The sequence below is a fragment of the Mus caroli genome, unplaced genomic scaffold (genome assembly GCF_978045245.1).
Source record: "Mus caroli unplaced genomic scaffold, Mus_caroli_1 scaffold_11, whole genome shotgun sequence".
Taxonomy (NCBI): domain Eukaryota; kingdom Metazoa; phylum Chordata; class Mammalia; order Rodentia; family Muridae; genus Mus; species Mus caroli.
In genome coordinates, this window is record NW_028227266.1 from 28,038,407 (window position 1) to 28,063,365 (window position 24,959).

Here is a 24,959-nt window from a genome sequence, read left to right on the forward strand (position 1 = left end):
CTAAAATAAGATAGTCACCAACATCTCAACTACAGCTGTGCCTACACACCAAAAGACTGCTGGATTTCAGGGCACCATAAAGGATAATTTAAACTATGCTTCTCACTTTGTACATAGAAAATGAGGTTCTAAGAAAGGACCTCAGGTTTCTAAATGTTTTGGGGGGGGTTGTTTGTTTGTTTGTTTGTTTGTTGTTTGAGACCTAGCCAAGGACTGCATATTTGCTGAAATTGTCAACCCAACATGGAACTGGGAAAAGGTAAATATTCTGCCAATACGATGAATCTTTTCCTTAGGAAACAAGGTTTTCCCTAATGTGAGTAGCAGAAAGTCCTGTATAGTGGATATGCTGACCTGTCCTTGTGACTCATCCCCCACCCACCAAATACAGACCAAGAAGTCCTCTCTAAGACCCCAGCCTGGACCTGAACTCCTCTTCTGTAAGACTCATGACTTGTTATATACTATCCACCACTCACAAACACTGGGACCAGGGTCTCTTCGTTAGCATTGGTTGGCTTTCTTCTTCACACATGCAGATTCTCAGGACACTGTCCCTTTGCTTTTTGGCCTAAGCTCTACCTCCTCATCATCTGAGATTCCACGCAGTGGGGTGACGCTACCATTGGCCCTGTTGCCCCTGACACCCCACCACAGCATGAAGAATGTGCCCGTGGATGAGATACAGAGACAGACACAAGATGCAAGTTTTAAATATATCCAACTTTATTAGGAGGAGGTTGCTGTCACCTCAGCAGCCAGCTCCCATGTATACACAGTATACACACTCAGCCAGTCACCAGACCCTCTCATCCTTCTGCAGTACACGAAATGCAAAAGAAGCAAGCCCAAGGGGGAAAAGGCTCTAGCAACAGTATCTAGAGTCTCCAGGAGCCGACTTCCACGCTGGGCTCCTTCCAGCCTCCTCCCCAACATGATGAGCTCCATAAGAGGAGGGTATTTAGGTCCAAACCCTCCGATCAGTGCACACAATAGGCAGAAGAGACTAGGGGATCCCTAACCCAAAGTCTTACTGGTCCATAACCCAATGAAGATACTCCTGGAGCCCCCAGAACATCCTTCTCCATAAGTGTGAGACATCACTTTGACTTTTTATTCCATCATTAGAAACCTGTGCCTCCACCTCAGCTCTGCTCAGCACAGGTTGACAGAAAATGTTCAAAAGCAAGACAAACTTCCCAAGTTGTCTTCGTCATAGTTCTTTTCAAAAGAAGAAATTTTAAAACAAAAATAAAAACTATTGTGACAGGAAAAAGAGTGTGGATACCTGGCATGTGTCAGGGAAAAGAGTGGCCATCCCTCCTTGAAATGACTTGTAAAACAGCTGACAGCAATGCTGTTAGAGGCCAGTCACCTCAGTGAGAGCACCTCACTGCCCACCTGCCTGTACCTCGACCCTTTCCACTCAGCCCAGCAGTGCCTCTCTTCACAGGGATAGAATGCCCCAAGCACAGGGCACCATGTTCTCATCAGCAAGCAAGGCTCCCGTTCAGCCTCAGGCCCTGGGGACCTTTTGTCACTACAACTCTGAAGTACTCATTTTGTCGCTATAAATCCGAAGTATGATGTCCTTTGCCAGTGATGGCATCCCAGTCTCAGAGGGTCGCATGCCCTTCCCCCACTGTAGGAGTTCTGTTCTAGGTCTACAGCCCAGAGACAGACCAGGGTTAAAATAACAGTCTAGAGTAGTCGTTCTCAGCCTGTGGGTAGCGGTACCTTTGGAGGTCAATCTACCCTTTCATAGGGGTTGCTTAAGACCATTGGAAAACATAGAAATTTACAGTATGATTCATAACGGTGGAAAAATTAGTTATGAAGTAGCAATGAAACTACTTTTATGGTCGGGGGTCACCACAACATGTGGAACCATATTAAAGGTTGCAGCATTAGGAGGCTGAGAACCACTTCTCTGGGGGCTAAGCTGGTATGTGGATTCTGACTACTAGGGAACATGTTGTAAAAGGACTGACAAAGACCCTCCTCCTCCACAGTGAAGACAAGGGTTTTGGTCTTGTCTCCATCTAGTCCTCCGCTGAGGTCCTGGATGTACTGCCGAGTCTCTGGAGATGTCCTATATACATTGGAGCTTCCAAGTCTTCAAGAATTACCCTGCTATAAGAAACACCTGGATTTCTTTTTGACTGCCATGTCTACAAGAATGACAGATGGGTCTCCAGTGTCCCAAGGTCAGGGTACTGATTCTTAGTGTTTCCTAAAACCTGATCCCAAGGAACCTGAGGAAGAAGATACCCTACCCGACTCTGTCTTTGTATTTAGAGCCCCAGCTGATAGCCAGGCTATGGGAATCAGGAAAGCCACGCACAGACTTATTTCCGTGGCTGGGCACATCCAGCTGAGACTGGTGAGAGCACCAGGTTACTTCTGTCCTAGAGAGCATGATCTGAGGTAGCAAACAATGAAGCCCGTTTACCTACCAGAGAGCTGAAGGCCGGGAGACATAATGTAGCATGCCCACAGGAGACAGCAGGAGCTGCCAGAGTAGAAGGCTGACTTGCCAGCATGTGGGTTCTCAGCACCTCACCCTCCCAGGCACAACCACTCCCTCTCAGTGAGTACCGGGCTATGGTCACTTTGGAAGGTCCCTAGGGCAGTGCATGCTCTTCATCATCAGCCTCTCTTACATGTTCCTTTCTAGATGGCCAAAGTGTCAGAACTCCTTTTCGCTATACCAGGATGACATTCTTCCAGGTCAGACCCCACAGCTCCATACCTACTCATCCTAACCCTACTGAGAGCAGAACCCTCTAGAGCTTTTGTGTTCTCTGCTTCAGCCACCAAATCGTCTCCCCTTTGACGTGGCAAGCATCTGTTTGTCATAGTTGCTCTCTCTTGATCAACAAGTGGTCCCTGTAGTTTCTCTGGCTGCCTTCGAAGCACCAGGGGCCACATCAAGGCTTCCCCAGCTGCTCTAAAGTCTTAACCATCCAGGTTGCAAAATGTTGGTCTTTCAAGGAGGACCAAGATGGAAGATGAGCAAACAGAGAAGTTGCACCCAAATGAACCCAGTCTCATTGTCCCTTTGGCTTCTAGTAACCCCTGAACAGTTTTACTCTTAGGTCCACATCAGTCAAAAAGAAAGAAGGCAGAAGGCACCACCAGACCCCTGCCTTGTTCAGGGACAGCTCAGAGCTCCCGGGACCACCTGAGGGTGCCAAGCTGCAGGCCATGGCTCTTCCAGCAGCCTGTGACCTCCATTATGGGGGCCAAGGTCCCTGAAGTTCTACACTGGAGGCACCCAACTTCCTGGTTCCTTGGAAGCTGGCCTTCAGCACCTTCTGCCCAGCACCCTTCTGTTGAAGCCTCTCCCCACAACTGGCCCGAGGAGCAGGGCATGAGGTAGACTGTGCATTAGTTAGCTTCCCCCTGCCCAGTCCAAGGAGGAAGGAACCTCTCACCCAGACCCATGGTCCTTGTTCTGGATGTGAGTGACACTGTGACACAGACCACTGGCTGCTGTCCTCTGCTCCAGCTGACCACAGCACCAGCACAACAGCGGGTGGAGACTAAAGGAGTAGAAGAGACACCGAGTACCCCTCAGCAGGGTCTCAAGACGCAGAAGTCTAATTCCTGGGGCTTGCGGCGTAAGTCACACTGGTCCCGAGCCAGCAGCCTGCCTCCGTGGACCACACACTTGAGCGGACGCCTCTTAAATCCACGGCCACAGCTTTTAGAACAGGGCGACCAGTTGCCGAGCTCCCAAGTTGGGCAGGGTTCCCCACAGGCTCGCTTCTCCAATGGCCGATGGTCTACATCACAAGCAGAGGCTCCTTGCTGCCCTGGGGAGTCCCGGCAGTCCACTGCTCGCTTCTGTAGGCCACTGCCACAGCTCACCGAGCAAGGCCCCCAGCTGCCTGCCACCCAGCGCGCAGGAGGTCTGTTGTCTGGCTGCTCTACTTGGTTGGAAAGGCTGAGAACACTGTTGCGCAACACGGGGGAACCCCGAGGGTCCTTGGGGCGAGTGGACTTGTCCTCCCGAGGTTCTTTGGGCAGATAGAAGGAATAACGCACACGGGGCGGTGTCATCTTCCCCACGGACAGGACCTCCACGGTGAGTGGCTCCAGGATGGGTCGAGAAGCCTGCAGGCTCTCCACTGCAGTGCCAGTGCCACTATAGCGTAGTACACTGCCTTTTACCACCAGGTCCCGCTCTACAGCAGATACCACAAAGTGCCCATTGAGCAGGTATTTGCCTTGGCTGTTCTTCAAAGCAAGGTAGTTGTCATCTCCAATGAGCCCCTTGTAACCACGCTGACGGATGTCAATGCTGGAGGCGCCAGCAGGGATGGCCACTACAAAATTGTAGCCGTGCCTGGAGAAAAGAGATTGTACATTATACAGATGCCTGAGCTAACGCCCTTCGTCTCCTTTAAAGTAATAACTGCTTGTGGGTTTGGGATACACCACAAAAACAGTGGCAGAGCACAAAGCTGATTGATTAACCAACACCTTCCAAGGGTCAAGGAGGCAGAAAGCTGAAAGTTAGGCCTGAGGTAAGCTGAATGACAAGGCTGTAGGACCTTGTGATCTTTTAGTCTTCCTGTAAATTTGTCTTTTTGAGTGAATCCGAAGTATAATAAAATCATAAGTTTGAAGCTACCATTCCTCCTTGTCTCGTTATTGGTCTTGGAAAAGTCTCAGCATCTCTAAGTCTGTTCCCTCGCCCACTAAAATTCTCGAGCTACACTGTGCTAGCTAGTTTTATGTCAACTTAACTCAGGTTAGAGTTACCAGAGAGGAGAGAACCTCGGCTGAACAAATACCCCCTAAGATCAGGCAGTAGGGAAGGCTGAAGGGCTAATTGTTCTTAATTAGCAATTGATAGAGGAGGGCCCAGTTAAAAATAGAGCCCATAACCACACACACCCCAAAATTGGTGGGGTGGGGGATGTAAAGAAGCCCACAGAACATAAATCACAGAGCGTAGCCCCTGACCCAGAAGACTTGCTAGGCATCAGCTATTGAGTGACGACCAAAAAGGACAACACTCAAGTTCAAAGTTGGTTATTGGATGCATTTCGAGTGATGACCTTGGAGTCAGGGTCAGACATCTTGACTCAGATACCAATTCCCTGTAAGTAAGTCAGCTAGTTGCTGTGGGTTACTTGCATCCTCATCTACACAGGGTGTTAAGGCTCCATCAAGTTCCTCTAACTCCAGATGTATCCATCCCTCTCTCTGCATGTCCCTCAGAACAACAGCAAAAGAAAAACAAAAACAAAACAAAAATAAAACAAAATCCTGTATCTGCAACAACTGAGCTCTGAGAAAAGGAGCTGGGGGACCGCCCTATGCATCACCCCTAGGGGCTGAGTAGAGGATGTCATGTCTAGAGGGGACAGTCCCACTTCAGAAAGATCATCTGGTCTTTCTAACTTCAGCACTTGGACCCAAGAAAGTCAGGACAGGAACTCAAGCAGGACAGGAACCTGGGGACAGGAGCTGATGCAGAGGCCATGGCGAGGTGCTGCTTACTGGTTTGCTCAGCCTGCTTTCATAGAACCCAAGATGACCATGCCAGGTGGCTGGGCCCTTCTCCATCAATTGCTAACTAAGAACATGCCCTTCAGCCTTCCCTACCACCTGATCTCATGGGGGTATTTGTTCATTCAAGAGTCCCTCCTCTCTGACAACTCTAACTTGAGTCAAGTTGATATAAACCTAGCTTGCACAGTATATCTCAAGAATGCTAGACAGATGTTAACAACATTTCAATCCCCCTGAATCTCATCTCCTGTTGAGACTTGTCTTCATGCATTCATCTTGGTATTCATCTTTGTTTGCTGGCTGGCTGGCTGGATGGATGGATGGATGAATGGATGGATGGATGGATGAATGGGTGGATGGATGGACACATAAACAAATGGACGGATTATCCTCCTAAACAGAATATGAGTGGCCAACAGTGATAGTATGTGCATTCTTATATTCACTCTACTCTAACCCAAGCTTTCAATGCCTAGGAGTAACTCCACTTCCACCACCCCCACCCATTGCCCTTGCCTGTATCCTCCAGGCCCCAGAGCTTACTTACATAGGCTTGGTGAAGAGTCCTGTCACCCTCTTACAGCTCTTATTGTCTCCACCACACACACCACATTTGTCAAATTTCTTCTTGGAGCCCAGATTCCCGTCGCAGCCAGCCTTGATGCACTTGCCTTGGACACAGACCGAGGTGGAGTCAGGAGTACACAGCGTACCATCCACCACCTACAGCATCCCCAAAAAAGAAGAGGGAGGTAGCTCAGTGAGAGGCTCCTCTGAAGCCTAGACGCTGCCCAGGTCTATGGGTCTCCTGTCCCTGCATACTCACCTTAGGTGCTAGTACATAGAAGTAGCCAGTCCCATTGGCTCGGCAGATGAGCTTACACTTGTCGCGTGGTGACACGCCTGAGTACTTGGGTACCCATGCCACAGCTAAAGTGAGCCGGTTGGTGCTGTGGTTGTAGCCATTGAAAGCTTCACATTGCTCTTCCCGGAAGCTCTTGCCAGAGGCTGGACAGGGAGAACACACATAAAGACAGCTGAAAAGAGGAGCCCGGAAGGTACAAAAGACAGCATCCTCCCAAGGAAGCTCAGCTCTGAAATCCCCTCTGCCTCCATGACAGTGTGGAGTCATCCCCCACCTCCCAAGATTTAAGCATCCTGGAACACGCCATAAGCAATATGTCTCCACCTCCAGTTATCTAGTCTCAACTCCCCTCTCTAACAGGTGTCCTGAACATTTTTTTTTTTGATGATGAAACCCTTCAGCAGCCTATTAAGTCTCTTCTCATTACATTGTTAAATGCCTTACACAAAGTAACAAGAATTAAACAACTACTGATATACTTTGAAACATACTTCTGATGGATGTATTCTTTGTAATTCCTTTTTAAAAGAGACAATATTCAATGATGGTGCAAATAATTTCTGTGATCTTGACGTAAGGAGGAGCATAATGGCATTTTGAGAATTCTTCAACAATTGAAGTACCATGTAAGAAAATACTCATAGTTTCAATTTATGACAAAGTCACAGATATTTCTACTTCTACTGTCCTTTGTTGCCTAAGTGAAGGAAATATTGGTCTTTAGAGGAAAAGATTAATTTAAAAGTGCTGGGCTGCATGTGGTAGTGCATGCCTCTAATCGCAGATCTCCATAGGCAGATCTTTGTGAGTTCAAGGCCAGCCAGGGGGATACACAGTGAAACCTTGTTTCCAAAAAAAAAAAAAAAAAAAAAAAAAAAAAAAAAAAAAGTGCTAAATTTCTAATTGGAGGGGAAACTAAGTTTTAGACAGAAGCATCATTGAAAATTAAAATGTAAAAATTTCCCATCCTGTTCATGGACTCTGGATTCCTGCTTAAAAGGTGGGCTTGTCAAAAAAGAAAAAGTAGTAATGTAAAAACTATGAAGACTTCTAAAGGCCCACCCCTCCATTCAGTTGGTCTCCCAGTCTGAGCACCAAAAAGCAAACACCTTTGCCAGAGTTGAGTGGCTAACGGAATGATGCCAAGAGCAGTCTGCACTTTTCTCATTCCAGCTCTTTCCTGGGAATTAGGATCCTGACAACAGTATTTGTGACCAAGGGTAACCTCCAGGCACACGGCCCAGAGAGGCCCAGGCTACTGCTGCCCTGTGTCTCACCTGAGCTGGGGCAGGACTCCAAGTTGCAAGATCGGTATTTCACTCTTACTCCCTCGCAGTACTTTCCACCGTTGGCAGGGGTAGGATTGCTGCATTGCCTCCGGGCCAGCTGCACGCCCCCACCGCAGGTGCGCGAGCAGGAACTGTAAGGCTCCCACTTGGCCCAAGAGCCGTCCACCTGTGTGGAAGAGCAGGTTACAGTCTGGCAGGGCCCAGGTGTCAGGTGCCACACCCAGCCCCTCACCTACGGAAGCTCCCAGAAAAACCTATCCGTTCCCAGCCCACCTTACTAGAATGAAGTCCATCTTGTATCATGAGATAAAAAAGAAAGGAGGGAGGGACGGAGGGAGGGAGAGTGAGACAGAGAGAGAGAGAGAGAGAGAGAGAGAGAGAGAGAGAGAGAGAGAGGCAAACAATCTGTTTTAAGATCCACCCAACATTTCGATTGATTTATCAGTCAAACACTACCTGTTCCCAGTTACAAATGAGAGTGCTGAGAAGAGACATCTTAGGTTGTGAGCCCAGAGACCCAAGTTTTACACCTGCCTCTGCCTGCTCCACAGGAGTGCGCTTAGCTGATGGCCAAACCCCCTAGCTCTCACCCTTGACCTGCAGAAAATGAGGCCAGAAAATGAGGCAGAAAATGAGACTGAAATTGGGTGGTCTGGATGAGAGCCTCTGGCCCGCCTCTAAGCAGGTTTCCTGAGTCCTGCCCCTGTGTGCATTTAGTATAACTACAGTCCTCTCCAAACCTTGGTTAGGTGCAAGCACCAGCCAGACCAGTATACAATGTTACCATGGGTGTTCATTCTTACTAGTAAATGTTCTATAGTCTGACTTTTTACCAAACTGATTCTGATCTCCATCAGGAGCTGCCTATGAGGAAGTTTAAGCAGCAGCCTTATGTTAGTTAACCTTCCTAATGTGTGTGCCCAGAGAATGTGTTAGAGAGAACGGAGCAACCCCAAGCCACTGTCCAGTTTTGGAATAAATTATGAAGTGAGTTTGTGTTCATTGTCATTTGCTCATAAGAGGAGAGAAGATTTATAATCTTTGCCATATTTTTTGTAGGATGCTAGTATAATGTCGTCTCGCCCCCTGAACACATGTCAGTGGGGCATAGAGAAGCAGCTGAGCTGTACAGCCCAGCAATACCGCTCTCACTCACAGAGCATGTATATCTACAGAGTGACCAAACTGCATGGACCTATGAAGTATAAACGCTCCCTCCTTCATCCTGAGAGTCCTCTCTGTCTGTTCCTCCCCGATCCGAGCTCCTCTGAAGCCTGCATAAGGGTAACCACCAGCTAAAGTGCTCTCTCTAAGGTCAGCAGTGACCATCTGAAGATCGAGTGACCATGTCCAGGCCTTCTTATCTCAGCCTCTCTTCAGTATACAACACTGCATCTGCAGCTTCTAAGCCAAAACCTATTTGATACAATGTTTCCATATATTTGAACAAAAGCTTTCACTGTGAGTCTTCCAGTCATTCACTCCTTCACTGAATATTTGCTGACTTTCTACTGCATACATGCCATAGGTGCAGCAAGTCCCTGTCCTAAACGCCAGGACAGTCCAGCAAGGGGGACATAAAAAATGAGCTGGAGTTTGTGCATATCTGCTGGGGTTAAAAGCAGGTGGCAGTAGTGGTAACAGAAGTCTTCATGTAAGAGGCTTCTGGGTTCCCAGACACACATCTGCCTAAAAGAGCAATGGGTATGAGCCAGGTAGGTATTACGGAGCGAGCATTCCAAGCAGAGGGAGCAAGGGATGTGGCTAAGAAAGTATGTGCCCGACATGGAGGGTCCAGGGTCATCATAGCAGAACCAATAGGATGCCAGAAGCAGCTGTCTCCCGCCAAGCTAAACATAAAGGCCCTATAGGGTGCAAACAGAAAAGTGGCAGAGTCTAACTCCTATTTAAACTGATCCCACTGGCTGCTCTGTTCATTGCAGTCTGTAAGATCAGAAACACAGAGAGCCGCTGGGGAAAGACTGCCAAATTCCAGGCAAGAGGGAATGTGGCCTGGAACGGTTTGACAGCAGGGAAGCAGTGAGAAATGAGGTTCCGAGTCAATTTTGAACACAGGGTCAATGGGAATTGCTGAGATATCAGATGTTAAGTGTATGAGAAAATGGGTTTTGGCATAAACAAGTGGAAGGTACAGTTGCCAAAGCAGGTTTAGGGGATGTGGTGAGGAGCCCATTTTTATAGCTGCCATGTTTAAAATGTTTATCAGGTGTCCAAATGGACTTGCCAAGATTCATTTAAACATAGAAGTAGTTCAGGGCTGGAGACGTGGCTCAGCGGTACACAGCTTATCTGGTGTGCACAATGCATAACACCTGAGGTTGACCTCTGCCCCCCCTTCTGAGTCTTCAGGGTTTTCATTTAAACTGAGACCAGTGAGCACAATCATACATTTGACTCCAGCCACATTCACCTATGTAGACACACATGTGGCGAAAGAACTGGACTGAGCCAAGGTGGTGACTAATCTGAGAGACTATGACCCAGAGAGACGGGGAAGGGGTCAAAGGTGATTTTTGACAATGGACTGCAGTCTCTTGGCACAACAAGGAAGAAGTGGGGGGTCATGAGAAGCAAACAGAGAAAGACAGTTATGTGAGCAACTATAGGTCCAGACTGAAGAATTGCTGGAATCCAAAATGCTAGATAGAAATAAGTGGAACAATATGCTACCAGGACAGACAGATGTTATGAACGAGGATGCTGAAGGAGTCCCTCAACGTTGTAGTCACTTATAGGGTAACCCACTGGGCTTTGGCTGTACAAGGTAATGTTCCCTATGACAGGGGACTAGACTTCAGTCTACCTGGCGACCTGAGTTATATTTTGTTTTCTCATCATGAATATTTCTTAAAGTCCCAAATTTAGATTTGCCCTGGTAAGGAGGTACAGGTTTGGTTAACTATATGTTCTCAGGTCAAAGAAAAGAATTTTGAGAAAATAATTCCGCACCACACCCATTTCCAGACAGTGGATGGGTTGGGTACTTGGAAAACATTTGTTTGTAATGTTGCCACTTTGCACCTGACCTCTGCACTGTGTCTTCTGCCAACCATGGATGAGGGCAGGAGAGGGGCACTCGTCCCCAGGGGCAAGGATGGTCTTCTGGTTCCTGCTGAGAAAGTACGGAAGCCTTTGCTTCCCTAATACAAAGTCTAAAGAACATAAACTCTGAGTTGCATTCAAATAAGACTTGGGTGCTGCTGGTCCAGATTAATTAATTGCTAGTCTTGTTTATCTGGAAGGAAACTTTGGTTCAATTATATTTCATCTAAAAAAAAAAAGAAGCACAACTGTATCTGAGTTCAGGATGTGTCCGATCACTGAGGTACATGCTTAGTGTTTGCTGCATCTCTTTCCTATGCTTGGCTCATCTGTGTGATCCCACCTCCCTGGGAATGGAAGGGGTTGATGCGGGAAGAAAAGACAGAGCGGAAGAGAGAGCTACTCACGTTAAGACTTTCATCTCTATGCCAGAGCTCCTCCCTGCACAGGAAAGCCCAGGGCTTAGAACTGAGAATCCCAGTCCTGCCCAAAGACTCATCTCCTGTATGCAAAGCCTCATGACATTATCTAGCCTGCTACAGTGTTTCTCCAGTCTTACTGTTAAAAAGAAGATAGGGGACTGGGGGTGGCATGGGGGTTTCGTGGATAAAGTGTTTGCTGTGCAAGTACAGGACCTATATTCAGACCTCCAACACCCACGTAAGTTTGGTGTGGTTGGTGCCTGTGACCTCAGAGCTACAGAACAGAGATAGGTGTAACCCATGGGCTCACTAGAAAGTTCTAGATTCAGTGAGAGTCCCTGTCTCAAAAAAATAAAGTGAAAACCCAGTTGAGGAAAACAACCTGACATAAATCTCTCGCAAATGTACTTGGACAGGCACACACACGTATCTCACACACGCATACAACACACACATACATCATACACACAAATACATACATGCATATCACACATACACATTCACACACATACATCACACATAAGCATACATCACACACATACATCACACTCATGCATACAACACACACACACACACTCATACACACTTGCATATCATACAGTCATACACACACATACATCACACATAAGCAAACCACACACATAACACATACACAGGAGAGAGACAGAGACAGAGAGACAGAGAGAGAGACAGAGAGAGAGATTGGACCATAGACAGCACTGGAGTCATTGCAATGCAATGTGGCAGTCATAGTGTGACCAGCAACTTCCATCAAAACCAAGGCAGTAAGGCAGTGAGGTCCAGGCCCATCCCTCTCCCAGCATTCCCTGACACAAAAGCTCACCCGGTACTTGTTTGGGTTGTGTCTCTCCACGCAGGCTCCCTTGAGGCAGAACTTGCCCTCCCCACAACTGGTGCCATCAGCCCAGGGGAAGTGGCGAGTCTGGCACACCATCTGCCCCTTGGCCTTGCCAGTGCACCACAGCTTTGTACAGTACTGCATATATGGGCAGGGCTTAGAGCCCACCCCAAAGGCCAGCTCGCACTGCTGGCTCAAACTGTAGCTTGTGCCCGGCAGGTCCTCAGGCAGGGTGATGGGCTTGCTGGGCTGGTCCAGGAGGCAGTCACCTGCATAGATCCAAGGACATTTGCTGGGACAAGATGGAAAAGGTGAGGCCTGGCTGGCTGGCTGGCTTATAATGTAAATGGTAGGGAGAAAGTGAAGCAAGGGATGACTAAAATAGATCTGAGTCAGAACCCAAGTCCTTGTCACCTTTCAGGTACAGAGGACATCTAAGGGGGTAGTAAGCATTGCCACCGAGCCCTTCCCACCCAGCCCTGCTCCTCTCCACCACCTGGCTTACCATGCCCACTGTCCAGGAAATCAGTAATAATGGCAGCGCTGCAGGCTGACCAGGGGTTGGCACGGTCAATCTGGATGAGGGTCGGAGACATCATGTGGTTGGCTCTGAGCTTCCCAAACACCTCCTCACACACCTTCACGTTGTCATGGGGCATGTTGAACACATGGCCTGTGGGATGGAGCAAAATGATTCAGGAGGCAGGAGCAAAGATCTGAGAAGAGGCAGGAGGGGTTGCCGGAGGCAGTGGGAAAAGCGAGGAAGCCCTCTGATGGTTTTCAGTATTGTCTGCTTTGTAGATGTCCTACAGACCCCGTGCTCATGTCTCCCATCTCCTCCATCAGGCTGTGAGCTAGGTAAGGATGAGAGTGTGTCACCTTGTCTTGAATGTATTCTCCCCGAAGTACCCAAGTGTCATCCTGGCTACAGCAATTAGAAAAGAATTAAAGCCCATCCCAAGGCAGTTGCTGGCCCTAAGAAAGGATTCTGACATCTCCAGCAGAACGGTCCCCTCCCACCAAAGCACCCAGCACAAATCCAGATCAGCCCAGAGGTAAGCTTCCTTCCCTCCCTCCCGGCCTTACCCAGCTCATGGGCAGTGGTGAAGGCTGACGGAAGCCCATCGTCCTCGATGACAGAGCAGCTTCTCTTGGGATCACACATGGTGCCCACATCAGCCATACCCAAGGTGTCACAGGTGGTAGCCCCGCATAGGTCCTGCCAGGTGGAAGAGACAAAACACCAGACTAAGGTTAGAAATGGTGACAGAAGGGGCCCGAAGAAAAGGAAGGGCATCCAAGGGGCATTTACAGTTGCCAGCCGGCCAGAGCTTTCGAGCTAAAGGCTCGTGGAACTATTCATGGAATCAATCCAGGCCAAAGGAGATGGCCCCAAGAAGAAAGCTGTGTGGTTCACAAAGAAGAATGTACCCTACCCAGGGAAGTCCTGTGGGCGGAAATTAGGAGGTTCAAAATTAAACTACAAGGGCCACATCTTTATATAGAGAAAGTCAAAAAAAAAAAAAAGTGACTCCCACAGAAGGATGAGGTTGTGATCAGGGCTCCAGGAGGCGTGCTGGGGTAAGAAGCAACCACATTCTCCATCCGCAGGCAGCTCTGAGCAGTCTCTATTTTTGTGGAGTGACTGACTTTTGGACAACTATGAATTAAGTTCAGATTCCCAGCCATAGGTTGGTCAGCCAAAGATCTACCCCCGCCAGAGACTTGGCTTCCTTGGGCTGACAAGGAAGCAGAAAGAGGTGGACCTGAGCCACTGTGTACACACAGTTAATGAGCTACCACAGCTCAAGGGGAACACGGACTCAAGGGTTGCTAGGGATAGAAGGTAGAGATCATCATCTAAGCAGAAGGGTCTCTCCTTTGTATCTAGAGGCCTGATGCTACAGAAGCTGGGCCTCCCAGCAGCACACTGCATTAGCAAGTACTTCCAGGGGATGCTAAAGCGATTTCCAGGGATGGAGATCCCAAAGACCTTATTCAGCACTATAGGCCATGGATTCGCCTAATAACCTTGAGAACTAAGAAGCTGGAAATGGGGTAAAACACTCATGCACAAATTGTCCCCCTGAGAAGATGGATGTTAACTCTTTTCTATGCTGTTGTCTTTAAAAGATATGGAGATTTGGTCCTCGAATCAGCCTTAGGAGGCAGATATATTATCTTATCTATTTGCAAACTAAGGTGCATAATTAATGATGGATGGGCATTGTTCACGAAGTGCCAGCACCATGCCTGCCTTTCACATGCGTGACCCCATCTAACCCTCACTGGCTAATTATCCCCTCCCAGAGACGAAGAAGGTGATGCTTCGGGAGTCTCACATCACATATAAGAGTCATGAGCTGAGGGTCTGTGTGACGGGATTTGGATGTCCCCACCAGTGGCTCAGCAATACTTGAGAATAAGATGTCATGTTCTCCTGTGAAATCTAGGTGAGTATGCATGCAGAAGTCTACTCAATTTTGTTCCGTATGTGTGTATGTGTGTGTGTGTGTGTCTGTGTGTGTGTGTGTGTATGTGTGTGTGTGTGTGTCTGTGAGTGTCTGTGTGGTTCTCTGTGTGTGTGTCTATGTGTGTGTGTGCCTGTGTGTCTGTGTGTGTGTGTGAGTGTGTGTGTATGTCTCTATGTGTATGTGTGTATACATGTGTATGTCTCTGTGTGTGAGTGTGTGTGTGTATGTATGTCTCTATGTGTATGTGTGTCTCTATGTGTGTGTCTGTGTGTGTGTGAGTGTGTGTGTGTGTGTGTGTATATGTCTCTATGTGTATGTGTGTATGCTTGTGTGTGTAAGTGTGTGTTTGTATACATATATATGCTATCCTGGGGAGAGATGGGAAGCAAAGGGTTAGTGGGGCCAGAAGGCATGGGTCATAGTACAAAAAGAATCAGCAAAGTTTAATCCAGAGCACTCAGAAGTTTACCACCCGAGCAGTCAAACAGGCAGATGATAGTCACACCTCCTAATGAGTTAATTGTTTTTCTGGCCGGAGAAAACCATGAGGGTGACCAGCCTGAACCCAAGCAGTCAGAGTCAGTGACAGGCACTGTGAATGCCTGACCTTTGTTTTACTGCCTGTGTGAGTGATGCACCTCTTTCACTTCCAGGAACTTCACTCGAGACTTCAAATTCACCGCCTTGCCTTGCCTTGCCTTGCCTTGCCTTGCCTTGCCTTGCCTTGCCTTGCCTTGCCTTGCCTTGCCTTGCCTTGCCTTGCCTTGCCTTGCCTTGCCTTGCCTTGCCTTGCCTTGCCTTTCCTTTCCTTTCCTTTCCTTTCCTTTCCTTCCCTTCCCTTCCCTTCCCTTCCCTTCCCTTCCCTTCCCTTCCCTTCCCTTCCCTTCCCTTCCCTTCCCTTCCCTTCCTTTTCCTTTTCCTTTTCCTTTTCCTTTTCCTTTTCCTTTTCCTTTCCTTTTCCTTTTCCTTTTCCTTTCCTTTTCCTTCCTTTCCTTTCCTTTTCCTTCCTTTCCCTTTCCTTTCCTAGTGACTTTCTCTTTTCAAAGGCTTCCTGTTCTAGAAAGCCCCTCCCTCTTCCCCAGAGCCCTGAAAACTTAAGAAATAACCACTATCAAAATATCACAGACAAACTTGGAACAGGAGAAAACATGGAAGATATGGAAGAAAAACATAGTAACGGAACAAGGGTTAGGCAAAGCATCATATGTCCCTAGACATCTAATCATAAGATCCCAGTTGGTGGAGAGGATGATCCGGGGATGTCACCCCTATGACTGAAGCCCAACGCCTATAAGACAACCACCTTCTGTGGCTCCCAGGCCACCCACACACTCAGGCAGGCCCCAAGCAAGAGAAGTGTGGAGACACAGAAATAAGAACCTAGAGAACTGGGTCTCAATGCTAAGAGGCTGTGTGTCTTTGGCCAAGTCCCTCCTTCCCTCAATGCCTCAGTTTGCTGCCCTGGGGGAGAGCCAGTTCTCAACTAGAACTTGAACTATTCAATGACTTAAGGCCTCTCTCCTTCCTTCTCCAGTCTAAGTGCTCAGCTACCTCTGGCACTGTTGCTTATGACAAGAACACAGAGCACGGCCTACTTTTAGAACCATAAGGAACCTTCGTGCTGAGCAGTTTAACTCACAGGGAAGCCCAGGCTCCTCTGCCTCAACTGTCACTGCACTGCCTGTTGCCACCCAGTCCCTCAGAAGTGACCAGAGCAGAGCCAGCACTGACATGAGATCCTAACGCCCCTGTAGCAGCCTCTGCAGCTGTGAGGTCCCCATAGCAAGACATCTTTCCTTTATAGAAAGTGGATCCTCCCTCCTACACACAAGCAACTGTAGGGCCTTCCTGGCCAGGAGCAACCTGTTCTTTCTGTCCAGCAGCCTCAGCTTTGTGGATTAAACAAAAGGAACAAGGAGAGCCAGCAAGGTCTGTGGGGAAGGGACAGAGGTCCCCCGGTCACCAGCATCCTTGGGGTTGGGTATAGCAGGGGACAGAGGTTCCCCCAGTCACCTGCATCCTTGGGGTTGGAAGACAAGCTGCTAGGGCAGAGGTTCTGTCCCCTTTCACCCAATAAAGGAAGCAAATGACAAATCTGAGATGGAGAGCTTTGAACGCCCACAGGCTCTGGGCCCAGTTGTACCTTGTTTATGGCATGGAATGTCTCCACCCTTCTTGAATGAACTCACAGCCACTTGAATTGCTTTAACCTTCTTAGCTCAGGCACTGACTCTAAAAGGCCGAGACTGTCCTATTTCTTTCTGCCCAGAAGACGGCGGCGGCATCTCTCAGCCCGGTCCCTACCTGATTCACTCTGTCTGGAACTTTGCCATTTTTCTTCACTGTCAGAGTTGCTTGTCCCAGAGGATCCAAGAACCATAATCTTAGCCAAAAACGTAATCCTCCTGTACTCCTTTCCTGGCTTTTCCTAGTTAGGTTTGGCGCTTTAAGTAAATAAGGCTGGCACTTTGTGGTGGTCAGATCCCCGTTTACCAGAGTTTCTCCCCACACAGGATTGCTGCCAAAATTCCCCTCTCACGCACTTCCTCACCTCCTCTGTTGCGCATGGGCGTACTGAGATGCTGTTTCCCAGCAGCATGAGAGAGAACGGAAGGGGAAACCATAAAAATCAAGCACGTTATTTTTTTTAATTTGGCAGGAAAAAAAATCTATGTGTTCTTATGTAACCAAGTTCATGAGCCAGGGTGCATCATGAGAGCCATATTCTAGCATCCACAGTGGTCACAGAACATCAAAACCAGCCTCTCACTCTGCTGATGAGCTGGGGTAACACACCTAAGGCCATGTACTATCAAGTGAAGCGTAGGGTTTCAAATTCATAGCTTTTGATACTGGGGTCAACACAGCAGTGCTCTTTGCTCCGAATTGTATCTTACTAGGAAGGATACCATGATCACCAATTAGCAGTGCCCCTGACTCATTTCCCACCCCAATCTGTGCCGTGTAACACCATTTTGGGGGGTGGGGTCCATAACAAAATCCATTTGTTTATCATTTCTGATTATGTATTTGCTTTTCCAGAAGTACAATCTAACAATTCAGAGCTTATCCAATTAAGTTAAAAGGGTTTTAGAGGAAAGCTGGGAAGGTGGGCTGGTACTACTAACAAATGTGGTGTGATCTTCATGTAAATCCTTCCAGATGTAGAAAATGGTATTACTGCAAGAGACCAGAATAGTCAGAGGGACAGGAATTGTCTCACTGAGGAAGAAAAAAAACCAACACTTGCAGGAAGGCTGGACCTCTCTAGAAACTAGGACTTCAAGAGGAACACTTGTCACCTCTATGATGACAGCTAGCCATCACTGAGCTGCCACGGGGTCCCAGATGCTGCTGTGGCATGAGTTCTACCTCAGTCACTCATTAAATCACCCTTTGAAGAGAGATGCCATTACTAAGGCCTGGTTTATAGAAGAGACCCACATTGCATAAGTAATTATCCAGGGGTTGCAAAGATTCCGTGGCCAGGCAGATTAGAGTGGAAAGGTAAGGAGTAGAGGCCCTGGGCTGAGCTCTACCAGGATTGTTTATCGCTTCAGGAGTACATCTACTCTGAGATGAAGATGCAGAAGGTCCTCTAGAAGGAGTAGATCACTACCCTAGGTCACCAAGTCAAGACAGTGCTGGCGACCACAGATAAGGAGATCCCCAGGGAGAGGGAACTGGCTAGAGTAAATGCTAACAGCAGCATCTGATGTAGGCCATGCTGACTGAGCAAGCTGCTGGCTCCGTGCCTCACACCTGCATAGACACACTGACCCTGTCCCGGCTCTGCACCCTGTCTACTGACTCCAGGGTGGATTAACATGCTCCTTGACGGGGCCCTACCTTTTGCTAAGGCAAAGCCTGGCGGCAGAGAGCCAAGAAGAAATGCCAGAAGAAATCAGCACTGAAGGATGACAGCCTGAAAGTTGGATTAATGGTCCTCAGGCAGAGGCAAAGTACTCAAGAACCCCGTAGCTTCAGGCAGCCCGCACTTTCCCCTGACCCCTCCATGCACTTGATGAGCCACCAGACACATGGACCTGTGTGGGGCTTCAATGATGTGATGGGATGCCTTCCTTAAAGGGATTGGCAAGAACTGGCACCCATAATCCCCACACAAACACAAGCGTATTAGTCAGGCAAGGATCATGTGCTTGCAAGGGCAATGAGATAGAAGACTTTAAATCAAGACTATCCCAAATTTACATTTTGGCAAGGGAATCTGTATGTACTTATTGAAGAACAAGAAGCCTAGCAAAAGCAGCTGCTCAGGTAATAAAAATGATAGCTGCTACCATTGGATGGCTATGCTAGATGAGAAAACAACTTATCCTCAAAATAGCCCCCACAAGTGGAGTCTCGTGCCTTCTACAGTTGAGGAAAGTGGAGTTCAAATAGCTGACTCACAGTCCATCGATAAGAAGGCCAAGTGCTGAGATTCAAACTTGGGTCTGCTCAACTCCAAGCCAGAGGCCTTTCCATTGTGACATGTGTGCGAGTCAAGAAGTCAAGACACGGTGGGAAGAGCATTGAGGTGTGGAGGGAAGAAAACAGCCACAGTGAAGTTTAAAGGAAGGTAGAGAGCAATACCTAAGGTAGGAGAAATCGCTTTTGTTAATTAACCCAGTGGCTAATTTAACAAGTTAATTAATTTGAGAGATGGCTCAGTTGTTAAGAGCACTTTCTGCTCTTGTAGATGACCTAGACTCAGTTCCCAGGACCTACATGGTGGCTGACAACCATCCAGAACTCCAGTTCCACAGGATCCAGAGCCTTCTCCTGGATTAGGAAGGTACCAAGAGCACATGTGATGCTCATACACACATGTGGCAAATGCACATAAAATAAATAATGTTTTTAATAAAAGGAGTGGGTGAAAGGAAGCCATCATTCCAACAGCTGAGACAGGAGGTTCAAGGCCAACCTGAGCTGTGTACTAAGAATATATAAAGTAAGAATCTGAAAGGTATGAGGAGAGAGAAAGTGAAGAAGGGCCCCTCTCTCCTGAGAGCTTCCAAGGTCTGACTTCAGAACAAAGCCTGATGCAGTAACAATTCCTTCTTACCATGTTGGGAGGTGGATATACACAAGTCATCATTTTACAATTCATGGCTTTCAATCTGAACCCTGAATGCAGACTACCTGCTGCAAGTGCTCCATTGTCAGGCTCTGAAGATCTAAAGATCCTGCTCTGCACAATATAGAAAACATCCCACTCCCTGCCCAACACACAGCATCTGGAAAAATGGCTTAATGGTTAAGAGCACATGCTACTCTCACAGAGGACCTGAGTTCAGTTCCCAGCTCCCAAGTCAAGCAGCTCAAAACCACCTACGACTCTAGCTCTAGGGGATCGTATATGTCTGACCTCCAGGGGCAGATACACTCATTTGCCCATATGCGTACGTACATACGTACACACACACACTCCTCCCAACAAAATATGATACCACTCAAAAAAAAATCAGTGCCAGGCTTCAGGGTTGTGAACGGGGAAAGCTGGGAGTGTGAATGAAGACCATAAGACAGTTGAGTCCACCTGGATAATCCCAAAGGAGGAAGAAAGAGAAGGTTAAAAAAGGGAGGGAGAATGGTGTGAAATGACACCAAGCAGAGAGAAATAAAATGAGTGAAAGCAGGAGGAAGACATAAAGTACAAGTCATAAAAAGGAAAATGAAGTCATGTCAAAAGAGGAAATGTCACAAATAGTGAAGGCAGATGGAGCAAAGAGAGGTCATTTATAACTCAGAAGCAGGCTTCTCTCCCCACTCCAGCACTCCCCAGCCCCCCCCCACACACACACACACAGAGCTGCCCGAAAGGAAGCACTTAACATATTATGCTGTGATTGACAGTTCTTTGCCACACTGACAGTTCCTAGGAGGCCTTGGGCCACACCTTATTAGTATGCACAGCTCCAGCCAGAATCGTACCTGGAAATCTGTTGATGCTCAAGAGGATGAATGAGCGAATGGACAAAAGCCATTTGTGCCACAAAGGGTTACTGAAGCAGCAGAGGCACTGGGCCTGAGAACAGGGAGAACTCAGCAAATCAGGGCCTAAGGAGTCACAGCAGTAAGTACCTGGCATCTGCAGCCCCCATGCAACGAGAAGCCAGAGAGAGACGTTGCACTCTTCATAGAAATAAATGAGAAAGACTCTGGCTCTGACTCTCGATCTGTTCCTGGGCTGACCTCACCCTGCTGTTATGAGCCTGGAGGCTGGCTGCTTTGCAAAATCAGATGTGCTCTCTTTGTCCACGAGCTTACTCTGAATCCTTACAGAAACTCTTCCAATTGTCAAAACACTTGCTGTATGATCAATGTATTCTCTCTTCCGGACAGCTAAGGTTCCTGGAGACCACATTTGTCTTGGTCTAGAAAGAACAGCTGTTTGCCCGTGTGCTCATCCAATACTGTACCTTCCCCGGGGAGATTTGGGGGGAGGAGGGGTTGTGCCTCAGGAATGAGATGTTCCTAGGACTCTGAGAGTACAGCAGGCCCCAAAAATCTGTGCTGGTGAGGAGGTGGAGGAGGAGCTGTTTATCCAAGCATGACACTCGAACCTTGTTGATGGGCCTGCCAACACAGACTCCCTGCTCTCTAGCTTTGCCCTCTAAATACCTAAGAGAAAAACAACTTCTCACACTCACATCTGTACATCCCCGCTCCTGAGCCAAGTGGTCATGCAGCTTTTACCCATTATGCACAGATGACATGGCCCACTGGGGGCCACCACTGAGAAACAGAAGCTGCCATGCTGTTTGATTGCATCTTCAAAAAGGCCATCTCTTCTGATGGTGTGGCCTACTTTCCCAGCGGGGACTCTTCTTCTCAGGGTGGGTTCCAAAAGTCAGCCTTAACTGGACTGAGCTCTGTTACTCCAGAGCCAGGGGGTGACCTCCACAGGGGCATCTCAGGTAGCGGATGGGACAGCAGCTGCTTTACCCATTAAGATATCCTGTTCTTGGCCTTCGCTTTCTCTCCCAGCAATCTGACTGCAGAGCTGGTCTGGGCGCAGAAGCTGAACCCTCTTCTGCAGTTTCCCGGTGACTCAAGCAGGGCTTCTAGGGCTGGGGCTGCAGCCGCTCAACAGACCTCAGTTGGAAGAATGAGCACAAGGAAACAAGGCTCAGGCCAAAGACCTCCCTAGAGAAACCAGGTGGTGGGAGGAGAAGAGGCTGGGAAAGGAGGAAGTTCCAGCGCAGGAAAGGACTAGCTGTGCCAAATGGGTTACTGTGGAAGACTCCAGCTCCAGCTCGTGGGCGCCGGACCAACTCTAAGTGGCCATTTAGAAACAAGGAGAGTGAGAGCCATGGAGGTAACAAAGAACCCTGTGCTGTGGCCAGAATGTTGTGGTTATGATAATAATTTAAAAAAAAAAAAAAAACGAGTGCTGTAGGGATTCACATCACAGCCCCCCAAAACTCAGAGAAAGCAGGGCACTTGGATAACTCTATTTCTCCAGTGTTTAAAGAATTTCAGAAATCCAGATCTTCCCAGCACCCAACTTTTAGGTCAACACGTAGGGACCTAAATGTTCACAGGTCAATGGCTTCTTAAGATAGAAGATCTGGTAAAGACACGAGGAAGGCAGGGCTCTCTTTCCACATCTGGGTCCGTCTCTCTAGTCCCATCTTCATATCTTTCCAACCCTGCAGCTAGAATGCCCAAATGCTCTTGACTAAGCTCACACCAACTTGCACAGCAAGGGCAGAGCAGGTGTCCTGCCCTTGAGGAAGGGTCTTCCGACTAGGGCACGAGCAGTCTTCCCTGCTCTTAGGATACAGCTAGCTAGCTGGACAGGTCACCATCTACCAACAAGGATCTGAGAAAACTGAAAGGCAGTTTCGCGAGCTTAGTTCTAAGTGAAGCTCCAAGCAAAATGGTTCCAGTTCCAACCAGGTGGCCTTCTAAGACTGCACGCTAGGAATCATATGGACAAGGCCCAACAGAAAAGGATGCAGAGAGAAGCGGCGGTGGAGTATATATGTAAGTCTGGCCTTTCATAGCAACTCTCAAACTATTACAATTATCCCCTCCGTCTCAGTTCAGGATTCCCAGACCCAAGACAGAGAAAGGATGACATGTTGCCCACTAGAAATGCAGCAGGCACTGACCTTGAATCACCTTCCAGGACTCCATCCAGCAAAAGTTAGCCTGTTTGGAGATGTCAGAGAAAACTTAGCCACCCACAGAGGAAAAGGGAAGGAGTTCCCATTGCCACCATCTACAACACCATCCTCATAGCGCCTCCTATCGATCTTGAAGACAAACTGCAGCTCAGGGGCGGCAACTTCCTGGGTTCCAGCCCCTCAGCGCCTGATCCAGAAGGCGCTGATTGGCTGCATCAGGACAACACCTTCGGAAAAAGCAGGATCTCCACCAACCTCCCCAGAAGCACATGAGATGGAGCTCTGCTGAGCCTAGGGAGAGGACTCTGTGTAGAACTTCCAACGTTAGAATTCGAAAGGGACCAATTTAAAGGGGGACATTGGGTGGCACAAAGGGGCTTTGGAGATCTAAACTCAATGATCCAAAAATTAAATAAATAAATAAATAAATAAATAAATAAATAAATAAATAAATAAATGGGGTTGAATCCAAAGAGGTGACAGATTAACTCACCTGTCTGGTGAAGAGGATGGCTGTGTCCCAGTACTCAGGGTGCTTGTCGCTCACTTTGTTCAGCTTTTTCTGCCAGGCACAGAAGTTGCGCAGAGTCAGGGCCGCGTTGCCTGTGACCTTGGGCCCAGTGTCACGATCCCCTAAGAGTAGCACCTTGACCACCACGATGTTGATAGGGTTGAGGATGCTGGGATGGCGGTAGAGTCGCGCCGCCGTGGCCAACAGCGTCAGCAGATAATGTTCCAAATCCGCGCCGTGAAACTTGACCATTGACTCGTCCGCCACCACCAGTGTCTCCACGTACCGTGGTATAGACACGAAGCGCTTGGCGCGCCCAGACCTGCGGCGGTTGTGGCTCTCCCCCGCGCCCGTCCGCCGTGGCTTATAAGGGTCCAGAGCCCTCAGGATGGCGGGGTTCCAGCCCGAGGCCACCCCGCAACGAGAGGTGGGGTCTCCGGAAGGCCCTACAGGAGCACCCCGGCGCTGGAGAAGGTGTGCGCCCTGGCTGTGACGCTGCGCCTCTGGCGCGCTGGTGTTAGGCAGAGGGCTAATGACATACTCCGCACCTCGGTAGCCAAAGGCTCCGCGGAGACCCCCGCATAGGCTCACAGCAGCAAAGGAGTCTGGCTCCGCGTTCACATACCCGGAATAGAAGCAGCGTCGCAGGTCTAGAGAGCTGCCAGTGAGCCTCTGCAGCGGGACACCTAGATACTCAGTAGCAAAGGCGGGAGCCAGGAACTGGGCATCCGGCGTCAGGTGTAGATAAAAGTCCTGCTGAAAAGCTGTGATCTGAAAAATGAGACCCTGATCCCCGGAGTCCTCCGTACCCCTCCTGTAGTAGTGGCGGCCATTGATGTCCGGGTCCCGTCGGATTGGAACGACCACCTCCCACTCTGGCTCGGAGCTGCCAGCAGGTCGCCAAGCGAGAGCCAGGATTGAGATGCCCAGTAGAAGCATGGCGCCGGGCCGCGCACAGATGCGCTCTGGGATGGGACTTAGCCCGGCTCCCACGGCAAGCACTGTCCCCTTGTAGCCCACACACCAACGCCCGGGACAATGGGCAGTTCCCAGAAAGGACAGCCAACCAAGTCCGCGAGACTCCTCCCAGAGCAGCGAGCGTGCACAGGGCAGCCCGCGCCTCCTACCTGTTCCTCCCTGAGCAAAGCGCGCTCTGGGAGCTTTAGTACGATCGCTGTCAAGTGCACAGGCGAAAATTTGCCGTGGAGAAGTGACGCGAGGTGGCGGGCTGCTTCGCGAACCGCAGCCGCTAGCGGTGCAGCAAACTAGGCGCTGGGCGAGCCTATTAAAGGCCCCCTCCTCTTTGGACTGCCCAGTCAGCGCCCCTCCCCTAACTCCCCTCCCAGCCTCCCAGAGCTCGCTGCCTGGAGCCTCCAGGGGCCACTGGAGAACTCGGTCCCGCCTCCTGAGCAAGAGCCACTTGGCGGGGAGGGAGTGGCGTTATGCCGAGGCAGGAGGCGTGGGCTGACCTAAGAAACGAACGCTGGAGCCTATTCACGTTTTTTGTGCTAGGTACCCCAGTGCGGAGATGCATCAGTTACTACTGCCTGGGTGGACATCTGTGAGCTCTCTGGGTCTTAGCCTTCCCAAGGCAGCTGGGTCCAGGAGTCTGGAACCAAGACAGCACTGACCTCTTTTTCCAGGCCCACCTCTTTCCTCCAGTTGCAACAACCCCCACCCTGCTTCTTAACCATCAAGTCTCCAAAAGGACCTCAAACCGAGGAGGGCCCTTTAAATATCCTAGTGTTGGGAGAACAACCTCCGAGAAACACAGCCAGCCCTTCTTGAACCCAGCCCCCACACGGGCTG

At 49.0% G+C, this 24,959-nt stretch overlaps 1 protein-coding gene across 1 annotated transcript; it reads right to left on the minus strand.

Annotated features, from left to right (window-relative positions):
* Positions 1-727: 727 nt before the first annotated feature.
* Positions 728-24,382, minus strand: Adamts15 (ADAM metallopeptidase with thrombospondin type 1 motif 15). The gene is made up of 8 exons (XM_021172773.3): positions 23,133-24,382; positions 13,111-13,243; positions 12,530-12,697; positions 12,010-12,293; positions 7,669-7,846; positions 6,353-6,534; positions 6,074-6,249; positions 728-4,351 (listed from the first exon to the last, which is right to left on the minus strand). Exons 1-8 carry the CDS (start codon positions 24,087-24,089, stop codon positions 3,577-3,579), a joined length of 2,853 nt encoding a protein of 950 aa, XP_021028432.1. The 5' UTR covers positions 24,090-24,382; the 3' UTR covers positions 728-3,576.
* Positions 24,383-24,959: the final 577 nt, after the last annotated feature.

Bases quoted from the DNA above. Each gene is read 5' to 3' on its own strand.
- Adamts15 (XM_021172773.3), bottom strand. From the start codon at position 24,089: ATGCTTCTACTGGGCATCTCAATCCTGGCTCTCGCTTGGCGACCTGCT. The intron at 13,244-23,132 runs GTGAGTTAATCT...TCCACCTGGCAG, and splicing joins CCATCCTCTTCACCAGACAG to GACCTATGCGGGGCTACCAC. The intron at 6,250-6,352 runs GTGAGTATGCAG...GGGATGCTGTAG, and splicing joins TCTATGTACTAGCACCTAAG to GTGGTGGATGGTACGCTGTG.